General features: G+C 44.5%; 1 protein-coding gene across 1 annotated transcript in view; it reads left to right on the top strand.

Annotated features, from left to right (window-relative positions):
* Nucleotides 1-4264: 4264 nt before the first annotated feature.
* The window catches only part of RPGRIP1 (RPGR interacting protein 1), a 62937-nt gene continuing 52687 nt past the window's right edge, over nt 4265-14514 (top strand). The window contains exons 1-4 of the mRNA XM_056133927.1: nt 4265-4349; nt 7884-8016; nt 12693-12982; nt 14273-14369. Coding sequence (XP_055989902.1) covers nt 4265-4349; nt 7884-8016; nt 12693-12982; nt 14273-14369 — 605 coding nt within the window. The remainder of the gene's footprint in view (nt 4350-7883; nt 8017-12692; nt 12983-14272; nt 14370-14514) is intronic.

The following is a 14514-nucleotide window of genomic DNA, read 5'->3' as shown; positions in this document are numbered from 1 at the left end:
CTATCTCATAAAGATAAGATCTTCCAAAATACACTTCCTTTCCCTTACCTTCATACAACTCTCTTTTTTCTTTCTTTTTTCTCTTTCTTTTATTTTGGTGGGGGATAGGGGGAGTAGCACATCAGGCAGGGCTCAGGGCTTAAACCTGGATTTGCACTTGGAGATCACTCCTGGTGGGCCCTGGGAACCATTTGAGGTGCTGATGATTGAGCCTGATTCAGTCGTGCGCAAGAGCTCTACCTGCTAAACTCTCACCAGTCATGAACTCTCTTTTATAAACTCATCATGCTTACTTTATAATGTCCAATAACACGCTGCTCTTTGCCCATCCCTACCTCTAGTCAGCCTGTCTTCTCTGAATGCTCTAGATATGGCAAAATCCCTCCCGGACCGCAACATCCTTCCTGACATCTATTATTATCTGATCCTTCAAGTGAATGTGAGTCTTGCTTCTCTTGCTATTCCCAAAGCAAAAGACCTATTTTTTCTTCTCCCTGTAGCATTTGGGCAGAAGAGGTATACAGTAATATTTATCAAACTGTTCAATCAAAATTATAAGAATCACAATCATCTTTTTATGAGCATTCATACAAGCAGTTACAGAGTCTATACTTTCAAATCAGAATATATGGCCACGTGCAAGGTAAACGCATCCTGTACTGTTTCCCACAGCCTCAAGGTGAAGATTTTAATAATTAAATTATTTTTAAATAATTTATATTTTTCAGCCCAGTGTCTTTTAAACTCAACCTTCACTTTGTCTTTTGTTTCTCTGGGTCTCAAAAGTCGTAGATTGCCTTTATTCATATCCTCTAATATAGATCAGCTCCTACTAAGTTTCCTCACTCACTAGAAAACTATATTTTTTCATGATTTTCTTCATAATTTGTCTCTTCTCTGAGACTCCTGTTCAGAGGAGGCCAAGTATAGGCCCCTTTTAGGACCTGAATTTTTTGTTTTTATTTTTATTTTGCTTTTTGGCTTACACCCAGCATGCTCAGGGGTTAGTCCTGGCTCTGCACTCAAGAATTACTCCTGGTGGTGCTGGGGATTGAATCCAGGTAGGCTGCATGCAAGGCAAACGCCCTACCCACTTGCACTATCGCTCCAGCCCAAGGACCCGAATACTTACTGGGCCAATTAAAGTTAATTCCTAATACAATGAGAAGACTTGAATTCTAATTGCTAGTAGATATATTTGAAATAGTTAAACTTAATTTATGTCTTGACACGGGCCCACTTAATCAATAATTTGGGGGCTGGGGCATACCCAGCAGTGGTTGAATGTGGGCCTCTTGCATGCAAAGCTTGTGCTTAGCTCACTGAGCTCCTTTTGGCTCCTTCATTAATTTTTAAATAATAGAAATATATTTGCAGCATAATTTCCTGTTCTCTGCTGAAGTGAAAATGGCACTCTTTGAGCACTCCCAGAGATTGGTCCTGAGCACAGAGCCAGAAGAACCCCCGAATACTACCATGTATAGCCCCCAAACAAAAAGTCCTAGAAAATGGAAAATAATTTATGGTAACAAAAAGCAGGTTAATAATTGTTTGGGGTCAAAGGTGAAGGTTGAGGATAGAATAAGGTGGTGGGGAATGAATTACAGGGTTACACAGTGATGGATATGTTCATTATCGTAATTGTGGTGATGTGTATCAAAGGAATGGGTGTGTATGTTTTTAATATAAACAGACATGTGTTTATTCTAAAGTTAGCACTGTAGCACTGTCCTCCCGTTGTTCATCGATTTGCTCAAGTGGGCCCAGTAATGTCTCCATTGTGAGACTTGTTACTGTTTTTGGCATATTGAATACGTCACAGTTAGCATTCCAGGCTTTGCCATGTGGGTGCGATACTCTCCGTAGCTTGCCGGGCTCTCCAAGAGGGGCGGAGGAATCGAGCCGGGGTCGGCCTGGGTCGGCTGTGTGCAAAGCAAGCACCCTACCCGCTGTGATATTGTTCCAGCCCATACTAAAGTTAATGAAATATAACTCTTTAAATATGTTTAGCTGGGGGTATGGTGCTGCCAGCAGGTCAATCTGTACCTGTGAGGCGAGTGCATCAGCAGCCTGATGGTGCCTTCAGACTTCCAGATAACCCAAAATTACTGCTCTGCCTTTGGCCAGACCCCAAAAACTTGGGGCAAAGTTTACCAAGAAAGTTAACAGCCAAAAGTTAGGTATGTGGGAGACACACCCACAAACCACCTTGACTCATCTATATAACTGGAGGCATAGCCTCTCTGGTTCCTGATCGAACTGCTTAACGGCCATGATCCGAGAGACTCAGAAACAAATCTCAAAACCCAACAGCTTTTGGCAAAAATGCGTCCAGTCCCTGCAGTAGGTTACCGGTGCCGGACCACCCCAGGTGGGAATAGATTTCATGCCTTGGCCTGTTCCCCCTAGCGGCCTGGTGACTGCCATCCTCCAGAGGCCCCTGGACAGTCAGGTTTGGGCCCGCAGTGATGAGACACATGGGGCCTCACGGGATGGGTGTGCAGCTGGCCCTTTCCTCCCTGTCCCAACAAGACCCCAAGCTGCCGCCCACGAACGGCCTCTCTGGCTCCTGATCAAGCTGCTTAATGGCCATGATCACAGAGACTCAGAAACAAATCTTGAAACCCAGCGCTTTTGGCAGAAATGCGTCCAGTCCCTGCAGTAGATTACTGGCGCTGGGCCACCCCAGGTGGGAATAGGTTTCGTGCCTTGGCCTGTTACCCCTGGCGGCCCGGTGGCTGCCATCCTCCAGAGGCCACTGAACAGTCAGGTTTGGGCTCGCAGTGATGAGACATGTGGGGCCTCACGGGATGGGGGTGGAGCTGGCCTTTTCCTCCCCGTCCCAATGAGACCCTGAGTCGCCGTCCACAAAAGGCCTCTGTGGATCCTGATCAAGCTGCTTAACGGCCATGATCCCAGAGACTCAGAAAAAAATCTTGAAATCCAGCGGCTTTTGGCAGAAATGCTTCTAGACCCCGCAGTATGTTACTGTCACCAGGCCACCCCAGGGGGGAAAGGGTGCTGTCCCTGCACCTGCTCCCCCGTGGCGGCTCAGTGGCCGCCATCCGCCAGAGGCCATTGGACAGTCAGGTTTGGGCCCGCAGTGACAAGACACATAGGGCCTCATGGGATGGGAGTGGAGCCTGCCCTTTCCTCCCTGTCCCAACAAGACCCTGAGTTGTCACCCACGAACGGTCTCTCTGACTCCTGATCAAGCTGCTTAATGGCCATGATCCCAGAGACTCAGAAACAAATCTCGGAACCCAGCAGGTTTTGGCAAGAAACCCCTCCAGATTTAATTGTTAAAATTTTGGAATTTCAAAGTCACACAGCCACTACTGCAGCTGTGCCGGGACATCATATGTTATTCATAACTGGCAATAGGAAACAAATTGTCTACTGTTGCCTTTTCGGCAGATCTGAGTGCTGGGGTAAAGGTAAAGGTAAAGGCCCTCCCGTTGATCGTCGATTTGCTCGAGCGGGCCCAGTAACGTCTCCATTGGAGACTTTGTTGTTACTGTGTCTGGCATATCGAATACTCTCGGTAGCTTGCCAGGCTCTCCGGGAGGGGCAGAGGAATCGAACTCGGGTCGGCCATGCTGGCCGCGTGTAAGGCGAACGCCCTACCTCTGTGCTATCGCTCCAGCCCAGTGCTGGGGTAAAATGCCAAATAATAATGTGGGTCTGGTGTCAAAATATTGAATGTAATCAAAGTAAAGAGAGAGAGTAATGTGGAAATCATCTGCCCTACAGGTAGCAGGGAGGGTGTGGGAAGGGGGTATACTGGGGTTTTTGGTGGTGGAGAAAGGGCACTGGTGAAGGTATGGATGTTTCACTGTATGACCGAGACTTAAACCCGAAAGCTTTGTTTATTTATTTATTTTTTGCTTTTTGGGTTACACTTGGCGATGCACAGGGGTTACCCCTGGCTCATGTACTCAGGAATTATTCCTGGCGTAAACCCGAAAGCTTTGTAACTGCTCTCACGGTGATTCAATAAATAAAATTACAAAAAATGAAAAAAAATTTTAGCATATTTATATCAATCATTCTCTTATAAAAGTGATTTTGTTTTTGTTTGGCAGTGTTGGGAATTGGATCCAGGGCCTCAAATATGCAAGGCAAGTGTTCAAGTACTGGTAAGCCCATCTTTTGCCCTTAAAATAAACTGGGGTTTTTATATTGTTTTGTGGCCACCGATGTGAGTGCTCAGGGGCTATTCCTGGCTCTTTACTTAGAAGTGACCCCTGGTGGTACTTGGGGCATGATATCTGGTATTATGGATCAAACTGGAGTCAGTGGCCATGAGCAAGGAAAACGCATCCTGTACTGTTTCCCCCAACCTCGAGGTGATGATTTTAATAATTAAACATTCCGTTTTTTATTTCTTTTCTTTTTTGGGGGGAGAGAGGGGTTGGCCACACTCAGCAGTTTTCAGGGTTTACTCCTGACCTGTGTCAGAAATTATTCCTGGAATGCTGGAGGACCATATGGAATGCCAGGATCAAATGTGGGTCGTCCAAGTGCAAAAGCAAGCACCCTACCTGCTTCTGTAGTATCACTCCGGCCCTTTGTTTGTTTCTTACTGGGGATTTGAAATCAGTTGAATGTACAATTCTTGACTAGGTTCTAATTATCTAATGAATCAAAAAAGTAAAAAAAGTGGAGTAAAATTGTTTAAATGAAGATTAAAAGCCCTATTTGATTTTATTAATTTTTTAAATGTATTTAAAAGTTTACTCTTTAATTTGTAACCTTTGGGGGAAAGGTAGAGCAGGACACAAGTGGCAAAGGCAGAGATGCTGGAACAGGTGGCTTTGTCCAGGCCACAGTAGTATTCAAATCAGGCCAGATGCCCCTCCGGCTCTGGCCCACAGTTTCCTTAGTACATGCTGCTCCCAGGTCCGCTGCTTTCAAACTAGCTTCACTTCATCCCAGGACCTAATTCAGAGTATGCATGGCTTCTTCCAGTCTGAGAATCCCTCTCTCCTGTCGCCACTCGGTCAGACAGTGTAGCATCCACCTGGCCCAAAGCTTGTATAAATAGGTGCCGTAAACCACCTCCTCGGAGAGCTCTGAAAATTCCAGAACCTTCAGCTCTGGACTTTGCTCACTTGCTCGAAGCAAAGATCCCGTGGTCACGGGGCCCCAGTGTGGTTTCCAGCAGGCGCACCTCAACCCTCAGGATCTCTCGAGTCTTCTGGAACCTTTTCGGGGGAGGCAGGGGTGGATATCCTTCCCGTTGTGGTAGCATTTGCGGCCAGCTTGCCTCAAAAGCAACTGCGTTCCGGAGCCAGAGTGATATGGCACAGCGTGTAGGGTGTTTGTCTGGTGCGAGACTGACCTTGCATCCCAGTGTAGAGCCAGGAGTAACCTTGGAGCATGGCTGGGTGTGGCCCAAAAAGCCAAAAAGAAAAAAAAACCCATGTTCAGCCAGAGTTTAGCTTGAACAGGGCTTCTTGGCTCAGCGCCAGCATGCCTACCTAGCACCTGGCTGGTCATGCCCTCTGCTGGGCCTGATTTTATTTAGATTTATTTGAGGTCATACTCAGTGGTACTCAGGTACTACTCCCAGCTCAATGCTCAAGAGACACACTTCTGGCTGTCCTTGGAGCACAATTCAGTGTTGAGATAGATACCAAAATTAACTAGAGGAATTCTTCTTTGGGTCTTTGGTGTGCATCTGGAGCTGTGGTCATCAAGACAGGAATCCGTAGGAAGTAGGCTAGATTGCCACTCAGGTTTCTCAAGATTTTTCCCTCTTCCTTTTATTTCCACCTGAATTTTATTTTATATTTTTGTTTTGGGGTCACATACAGCAGTGCTCGGCTTACTCCTGGCTCTGCTCAGGGATCACTCTTGGCAGGCTCGGTAACCATATAGGCTTGCGAGGATTGATCCTGGGTTTGTTGAGTGCAAGGTATGCCCCCTGCCTGCAGTACTTTCACGCTGGCCCCCCTCTTCCTTCTTTTTCAATTATTTTTGGTGAGAGCTAACCTTGGCAATTTTCAGATCTTACTCCTTGCTCGGTGCTCAGATTATTTCTGGTGGTATGCAGGGGAACATATGCAGTGCTGAGCACCGAACCAGAGTCTACCACATGCAAGATAAGCTCCTTACCCACTTTATTATCTCTCTAATCCTGCCTTCTTTTTTTCTTTCTTTTTTTTTTCCCGCTCTTAGGGTCACACACGGCTGTTCCCAGGGCTTACTCTTGGCTCTGTGCTCAGGGGCCAAATAGGATGTCAGGGATCAAACCCAGGTTGACTGCATGCAAGTCAAACATCCTACCTGCAGCACTGCAGCACTGCACTTGGGATCACTCCTGGTGGTACTTAAGAGACCATATAAAGTTATATCATATCTCAAGTTCTCTGTCTTCTTTTACTAAGCAATGTTTATCTGTCAAGCAAAGCTTATGTTTTTGTTGCACTTTTAATTTTATTTATTTATTTTGGGTTTGGAGCCTGGCCTGCTCTACACTTGGGATCACTCCTAGTGGTACTTAAGAGGCCATATAAAGTGCCAAGGATTGGACTTGAGTCACCTATTCTGCAAGGCAGGCACTTTACTCCCTGTACTATCTCACTGACCCCATATTTATTGTTAACAATTGTTTATTTTGGGATCTCACCTGGTGGTGCTCAAGTGTTATTACCAGCAGTGCTTGGAGGACCACGTGGTGGTCCCAGGGATGCAAGGAACATCTGCTTGCAAAACATGTGCTCAGCCCTTAGACACCTATCTCTGGCCGTATTTATTTTGAGTGTTTTGCTTTAGGCCCACATCTGGCAATGCTTAGGGGCTACCCCTGGCTCTGTACTCAAGGATTACACCTGTTGGTGCTCAGGAAACCATAGGTGGTTCTGCGTATCAAACCAGGGTCAGCCAAATGCAAGGCGAGTGTCTTAACCCCTGTATTTTCTTTTTGCTCCTGAATTTTTAATTTTTTGGTGCTAAGAATGGAACCCATACATGCAAAGCATACACTGAGCTACATTCCTAGTAGAAATGTGCTTTCTACATAGAAAGTGGTTGAGTTACATCATATGCTAGAATGACACAGAATAATATTCCATAGATAAAAATTATAAGGGATAACATAATCTACTAGTACACTTTACAAACACTGCCTGAATTCCCTTTAGTTGACTCAAAATAGATTCCCTTGGAAAAGATGTGATCAGAGGGGCTGGAGTGATAGTACAGTGGGTGTGGGTAGGGCATTGCCTTACACATGGCCAGTTCAATCCTCAGCATCCTACACAGTCTCCCAAGCCCACCAGGGGTGATTCCTGAGTGCAGAGCCAGGAGTAACACTTGAGTACTGCCAGACGTGCCTCTCTCCCAAGAAAAATATACGTATGTGATTAGAAACATAAAGTACTGAGGAGATAGCTTAAAGCATGCAGTAGGCTTAAATCCCTTGTACACATGAGCTCCTGAGCACCACCAGGAGTAGCCTCTGAGCATCCCTAGGTGTGACCCAAACTCCTCTCCCCCAGAAAACTACATATAAGTCATGGAGATGACTCAAAAGGCTGGCTCTCAGGGACCAGAAAAGTAGAAGTAGGAATTTGCCTTGCACATGACTGACCAAGGTTCAATTCCCAGCACACCATAAGGTCCCCACAGCCTGCCAGAACTAATCCTTGAGCACAAAGCCAAGAGTAAGCCTTGGGTACAGCTGAATGCAGTTCAAAAATAAAGGCTGGATCCCATGTTCTGCATGTAGAAGGACCAGGTTTAATCCCTGGTACCTCATTGTCCTCTGAGCACCAATCCAGGAGTAGCCCCCACCAACTGGTGTCTGGCCAGTAAACAAAAGAAAACAAAAGATTTCACATGAAAATAATCTCAGTTTATTTGTCCTGAAACTTTAGGTAAGAATAGAAAAACACAACGACCCTTTAGCAGAATGAGCCGGGATGAACTGGAGGACAAATTGTTTCGCCTTCATGAAGAGCATTTATTAGTGAAAGAGCTTTCTTGGAAGCAACAGGATGAGATCAAAAGGTACCCAGACTTCTCCTTGTCTTTTTTTTTTTCTGATTTTTTTTTCAGGAGCCTTGGATGTAGTTCAGCAGTGTCTTTAGTATAGTTCAGTCCTGTAATTCAGTCTCTTCCCTTTCCCCACCCCCAACCGTGGTACTAATCTTTAAGTCTTTAAAAGCTATATTGACACCAGGTCTACACCAAAAAGAAGATAGTTTACTGTTCATATCAGAAAGCATTGAAATGTGAGGATGGCTACCTTCAAAATTAAATTTTGATGCAATACTTCTTTATTCTGTTTTCTTGCCAATCACATCAATATTCTGAAACCATAGGTCATAAAGGATGACCAAAGCTATTACAACCCATAAAACAGGACCATAGACTCCTTCCGTGACCATAAGAGAGGATGGGGTACATGTACAATGATCAAAATCTTGAGGAAACAAAAAAAATCTCTTGTAGGTGTGGATCTGGAAGGGAATATGAGATGAGGTGTGTGGATAGATAAAACATATAGAGAATGGGAGTTCTGAAAATAGGATTTTATCTCTAAGAAGCATTTAGTAGGGATTGGGAGTGGGGTGCACACATAGAGCTTGAGGACTTTATTCTCAGGGGTTACTGCTATTAGTGTTCAGTGGACCAGTGATCTGATAGAACAGGGGCTTCCACATATTAAACGTGCTCAGTCCTTTGAGCTATCTTCAGCCATAGGCTGCATTTTAAGATACTGGTGTCAATGCCTTTCAGACAAAACCACCAGTAACATATCTGTAATTGAAAAAGTTGGGTTTATAGCTCATTGTAAGCTGCAGAAAATATACACCATAAGGGATCTAAAGGGATTTTATTAATAATATATTAGAGCCGGGACTGAAGCAATAGTACAGTGGGTAGGGCCATTGGCTTGCATGCAGCCAACCCGAGTTCAATCCCTGGTATCCCATACGGTCCCCCATGCAGCTCCAGGAGTAATTCCTGAGAATTCCTGAGTGTAGAGCCAGGAATAACTCCTGATCATCGCTGGGTGTGAGCCAAAAAGAAAAAAAAAAGAATGTATTAGAGCCAATAGGGGCCAGAGAGATAGTACAATAGGTTGTTAGGTGCTTGAGTTGCACACAACTGACCCAGGTTTGATCCAGGGCATCCCAGGTGGTCCTCCAAAGCCACCAGGAGTAATCTCTGAGGCCGCAGCCAGGAAGTAAGCCCTGATCACCGCTGGGGTGTGGTGCCCCTCCCTTCCCCCAAGAAAGAAAAAATAAGAAAGAAAGAAAGAAAGAAAGAAAGAAAGAAAGAAAGAAAGAAAGAAGGAAAGAAGGAAGGAAGGAAGGAAGGAAGGAAGGAAGGAAGGAAGGAAGGAAAGAAAGAAAGAAAGAAAGAAAGAAAGAAAGAAAGAAAGAAAGAAAGAAAGAAAGAGCAAGCCAATACAAGGATTTGGGCTTCTGATGGATAATTTTGGGGAGAGCCAAGTTAAGAGGAGTTTGCTCCAAATTTGATAGTGCCATGAGCATGAACACATCTGTTTGGATATCTCAATAATTCCTATCTACTCGGAGGTAGAGCAGAGTGGAGGCTGAAACTAAAACTGGGAGGGGAAGGTGTACTGGAGCAATAGTACAGCAGATAGGAGTTTGGTGTGCATGGGCTCAGGTTTGATCTGTGGCACTCTATATGGTCTTTTAAGCCCCACCAGGAGTAAGCTTTGATTACCACTGAGTGTGCACCCCCAAAAGTATAAATAACACTATAGATTGTAGTATAGTCACAGAGGACAGAGTGATAACATAGTGGTTAAGGCACTTGCCTGACATGCGGCCAACCTGGGTTCAATTCCCAGCACCACATATGGTTTCCCTGAGCATCTAGAGAAGTAAGCTGTGAGCAACAGAACCAAGGAATAAGTACTGAATACTGTCCGGTGAAGCCCCAAACCCCCACCTCTCAAAATAAAAATAGTCACAATCAAAGAAAGAAAAAGAAAAGGTTGAGAATATAGCTCATCAGTAGAGTTTACATGAGGCCTTGGCACCATCAAAAATAATTTTTTTTCAACAATCACTTTGTTATGCCATAATGGTCTCAGAGTGGCCTCATCTGATGTTGGTGCTGTGTGAGATCATATTCAACAGGACATTAACATGGTCTAGCTGTAAACACCAGACTGTCTTCAAATGATACCAGGGTAAAGCTACATCAGAATGATTCACCACTCTTAAGAGCTGCTTTTATCTTTTTCATCGGGAGTTTGTTCAGATTTTTATTTATAATCTACAGGATTGCGACTACTGTATGTCAGCATAACTCAGAGTTTGAGATTCTGTTTTGGGGGTGTTGGGGCATATACTCGGGTCTCCATGGCTGGGGGAAGGGTCATGTGGCTCCAGGCATTGAATCCTATGCTTTACACAAGCAAGACATGTACCCCAGAGCCCTAAGCTCTCTCCTTAGACCATGGGGTCAGAGATCAGAGATTCTTTTTTTTTGGCAAGGGAGGGGGATCATGATGGGGATTGGGCCACCCCTGGTGGTACTCAGAACTTGTGGTCATCATAATATGAATCCGCAGATTGCCACTCAGATTTTTCAGGATTCTGCCCTCTTCCTCTTTTAAATTTTTTTTTATTTTTTATTTTTGTTTTGGGGCCACACACAGCAATGCTCAGTGCTTACTCCTGGCTCTACTCAGGGATCATTCCTGACAGGCTCCGAAACTTTATAGGCTGCTGAGGATCGATCCTGTGTCTGCTGAGTGCAAGGTAGGTACCCTGCCTGCAGTACTATCATGCTGGCCCCCTCTTCCTTCTTTGAAACTTTTGTGGGGGCCAGCTTTGGCAATGTTCAGATTGTATTCCTTGCTTTGTGCTTAGAGATTATCCTGGTGGTACTCAGGGGACCATATGCAGTGTTGAGCATTGAACCAGGATCTACCACATGCAAGATAAGCACCTTACTCACTTTACTATCTCTCTAATCCTGCTTTCTTTTTCCCTTTTTTCCCCTTTTTCCTTTTTTTTTTGTTCATTTGTTTTTAGGGTCACACAGTAGTGCCCAGGAAGCAAACACAAGAATCCTAGTTTGATCCCAGGCACCACTTATCCTGAACACTGCCAGGAGTGATCCCTGAGCACAAAGTAGGGAGAAAGCCTTGAGCACAGCTTCCTGTGTCCCCCAAATCCAAAAAAATCAAAAACAAAATGATTAAAATGAGGACCAGAGCAATAGTACATCAGATAGGGTATTTGCCTTGCACATGGCTAACCTCTTTCTATCCCCAGCATCCCATATCATGTCCTGAGCACTGTTAGGAGTAATTCCTGAGTGGAAAGCCAGATGTAATTCTTGAGCACCACCATGTGTGGCCCGAAAAGAAAACAAAACAAACAAAAATTAAAATGAGCATTTTTGTTTATATTTTATATTAACTATTATTTATTAGTACATAAATAAATGTATATAATTTAAAAATAAATCTAGACAAGGATTTAAAGGAGTACTCCTTAACAAAATCAAAATATTTTGCTAAGATGATCATGTAGTAATCACTGCAGTAGAATAAAGACTGAAACCACGATGTTTCCGTTCTTATAAAGTAACAGTTTATTGGGGCAGAATATAAGTATTTTTTTTTACTTTGATTAGATTCATTGTTTCGACAAAAGATGCACCATTATTATTTAGAGTTTACACCCCAAAATCAGACCTGCTGAAAAAGCATTGTGAAATAATTTGTTTTCTACAGCTGGTTACAAGAACCAAATGATGTCGCGCGGCTGCTATTGCGGCCGCGTGATTTTGGATTTCTGGTATTTCACTTATTAAGCCTGGAAGTATTTCTGCCGAGAGTCAGATAATTATGAGATCAGTTTTTGTGGCTCTGGAGCCATGGTCGTGGGGGCCAACTTGTGACCTCGGTAGGACGTGAAGGACAAGCCAGGAATGCCCCCCTTTCAGGAGGTTTCAGTTGCCCTGTCACGACTGGCTCTTACCTGGCTTTCCAAAAAGCTCCGAGGTGGCTGCCATCTTGCTTTCCAGAGGGAAAAAGGCGGAAGGGAGCAACACCCTTTCCCTTCCGGGCAGGCATGGTAGCATGGATTAAGACATAGTCCTTTCACTTTTGGGGGGCAGAATATAAGTATTAAGTGTTAAAAAATAGAGTAAAAACTTTTTTGAAATTTTTTGGTTTGTTTTGTGTATGTACCACACCTGGAGGTGCTCAGGGATTACTCCTGGCTCTGTGCTCATGGATCACTGCAAGGGGACCACATGGGGTACCTGGGATCAAACTCAGGTTGGCTGAATGCCACGCATGGCAAGTGACATATTCGGTGTGGTATGGTGTCAATGCCCTCAACCCCCAACTTTAGTTTGTTTTTGATCCATACCTGGCATGTTCAGGATCTACTCCCAGCTTGGTGCTCACAGTCCAGTGTTGCTCAGGGAAACACACAGTGCTGGAGCTCAAGCACTGCCTCCTGCAAGCAGAGCCTGAACTCCAGTCCATTAGGCTATCTCTCTGGCCCAGTGACATTAATACATTTTATCAAAGATCAACGCATGATCATTTTATCAAAGATCAACCCAGTGAACTGTAGAAGTGATAACTTAGAGAAACAGAAACAAAGAGAAGAAAGAAAGGAAAAAAAAAAGAAAGAAAGAAGCAGAAGCTACCGGCTGTCAACATTTTTTACCCACAGGATGAGGACAGCCTTGCTCCGGTTGAACTCTGCAGGTCAGGACCTGAGGTCAGAAGCAGAGGCAGCAACAGCGAAACAGCTCTCAGCACATGCAAGGCAGCAGCGGAACTTCAGATGTAGGAAGCAGTGGAACCCTAAGCTCCAGCAGTCCCTGATTCAAGGAGTACAAGAACATTTCCCACGGGTTGGCGCCCCTGTTCCCCGCCGCTCCCAGTCTCGAGTTCGCAACAGTGTGGGACATAGACAGCTTCACTCCGCTGGTGCTCCAGTACCTGAAAAACCTCAGAGTGGTGAGATCAGGATCAAATCCCAGACTTGGCTCAAATAGTGGAAATGATGATTTTTCCAGCTGTGTTTGTTCCTCGCTGCTCTATTCCCATCCTTTCCATTTCTTCCTACTTCCTTTAAGCTGTTTCTTTTTTTTCTCCTAAGGACGTTGACAGTTTCAAAATTCTTGGTTCAGACCTGGGTAGATACTACTGGGGTTTTAGGCACTTGTCTTGCAACAAAACACAGCCAACCTGATTTCAACCCCCAGCACTACCTATGGTTCCCTGAGTCCTGCCAGGAGTGATCCCTCAGTACTGCCAGATATAGTCCCAAAACAAAACAAAACAAAACAAAAATTTTTTTGGTTTAGTTATAGTTTGTACTTTAAAATTCCCTATTTCAGAGGCTGGAGAGAGGGCACAGTGGTTAAGGCACTTGTGTTGCAAACGAATGACCCAGGTTCAATTCCCGGCATCCCATATGGTCTCCCAAGCACCACCAGGAGTGATTCTGCCAGGAGTGAATGCAGAGCCAGGAGTAACCCTTGAGAGTTACCACCGTGGCTCAAAACACAAAATAAATAAATAAAAATAAAGTCAAGCAACTCTTAAAAATCCCCCACTCCAGTCAACCAAATATTTGTAAAAATAACAAAGTAGAAAGACTAAGTCTAAATTTCAGTTCAGAGGCCAGAGAGATGGTATAGTGCCTTGTATGTAGCTGACCCAGTTTTAGTCCCTAGCACCTTCCATGAGTGAATCCTGAGCACAGAGCCAGGAGTAATTCCTGAGCGCTGCTGGATATGGTCTCTCCCTTTCCAAAAGTTTAGTTTAGCATTATTGTATATCCACTAGAGAAATATATAGTCTAGTCAGATACACTGTTGTCCTGGATAAATTTACACCTTTCTTCTCGTTTATACCCAAAAATCCATAGTCCTTGGGGCTGGAGCAATAGCACAGCAGGTAAGGCGTTTGCCTTGCACACAGCTGACCCAAGTTTGATTCCCAGCATCCCATATGGTCCCCTGAGCACTGCCAGGGGTGATTCCTGAGTGCAGAGCCAGGAATAATCCCTGTGCATCTCTGGGTGTGACCCAAAAAGCAAAAAAAAAAAAAATCCATAGTCCAGCTGACTAATTAAATCTATAAGGAGTAAAGGCTGAGAACCTGAGAACCTGTCCTTTGGGATGGTCATATAAGGATTTCCTCAAGGCCTCAATGTCCTCGCTACCTCTAGCACTTGGTCCTTTGGTGCTTCATCTAATGTTTTCCAGAGAAACAGCATGCATCTTTTGTCTAAACTTTCAGGATCAAGGGACAGACTGAGCTATACAGCTCCTCTCCCGTTGAAGGAATGCATGACCAATGAAGAAACCAGTGTAATATCCTGTGAACCCAGCAAACTGTGAGTTCTTTTTATTTGTCCCGAGTTTGTCTTTCAGCATCCATAGAAATATTTCATTTAGGAGAAAAGTGAATATTGGCACCTTCAAGTCTTTCTAGTATTGCCACAGAAGATGAAAGTCAACCTTAAGTAAATTCCAAGGTTA

The sequence above is a fragment of the Sorex fumeus genome, unplaced genomic scaffold (assembly GCF_029834395.1).
Source record: "Sorex fumeus unplaced genomic scaffold, SorFum_2.1 ptg000098l, whole genome shotgun sequence".
NCBI lineage: Eukaryota > Metazoa > Chordata > Mammalia > Eulipotyphla > Soricidae > Sorex > Sorex fumeus.
The sequence above is the reverse complement of the archived record's forward strand: the minus strand, read 5'-3'. Positions and strand labels throughout refer to the sequence as shown.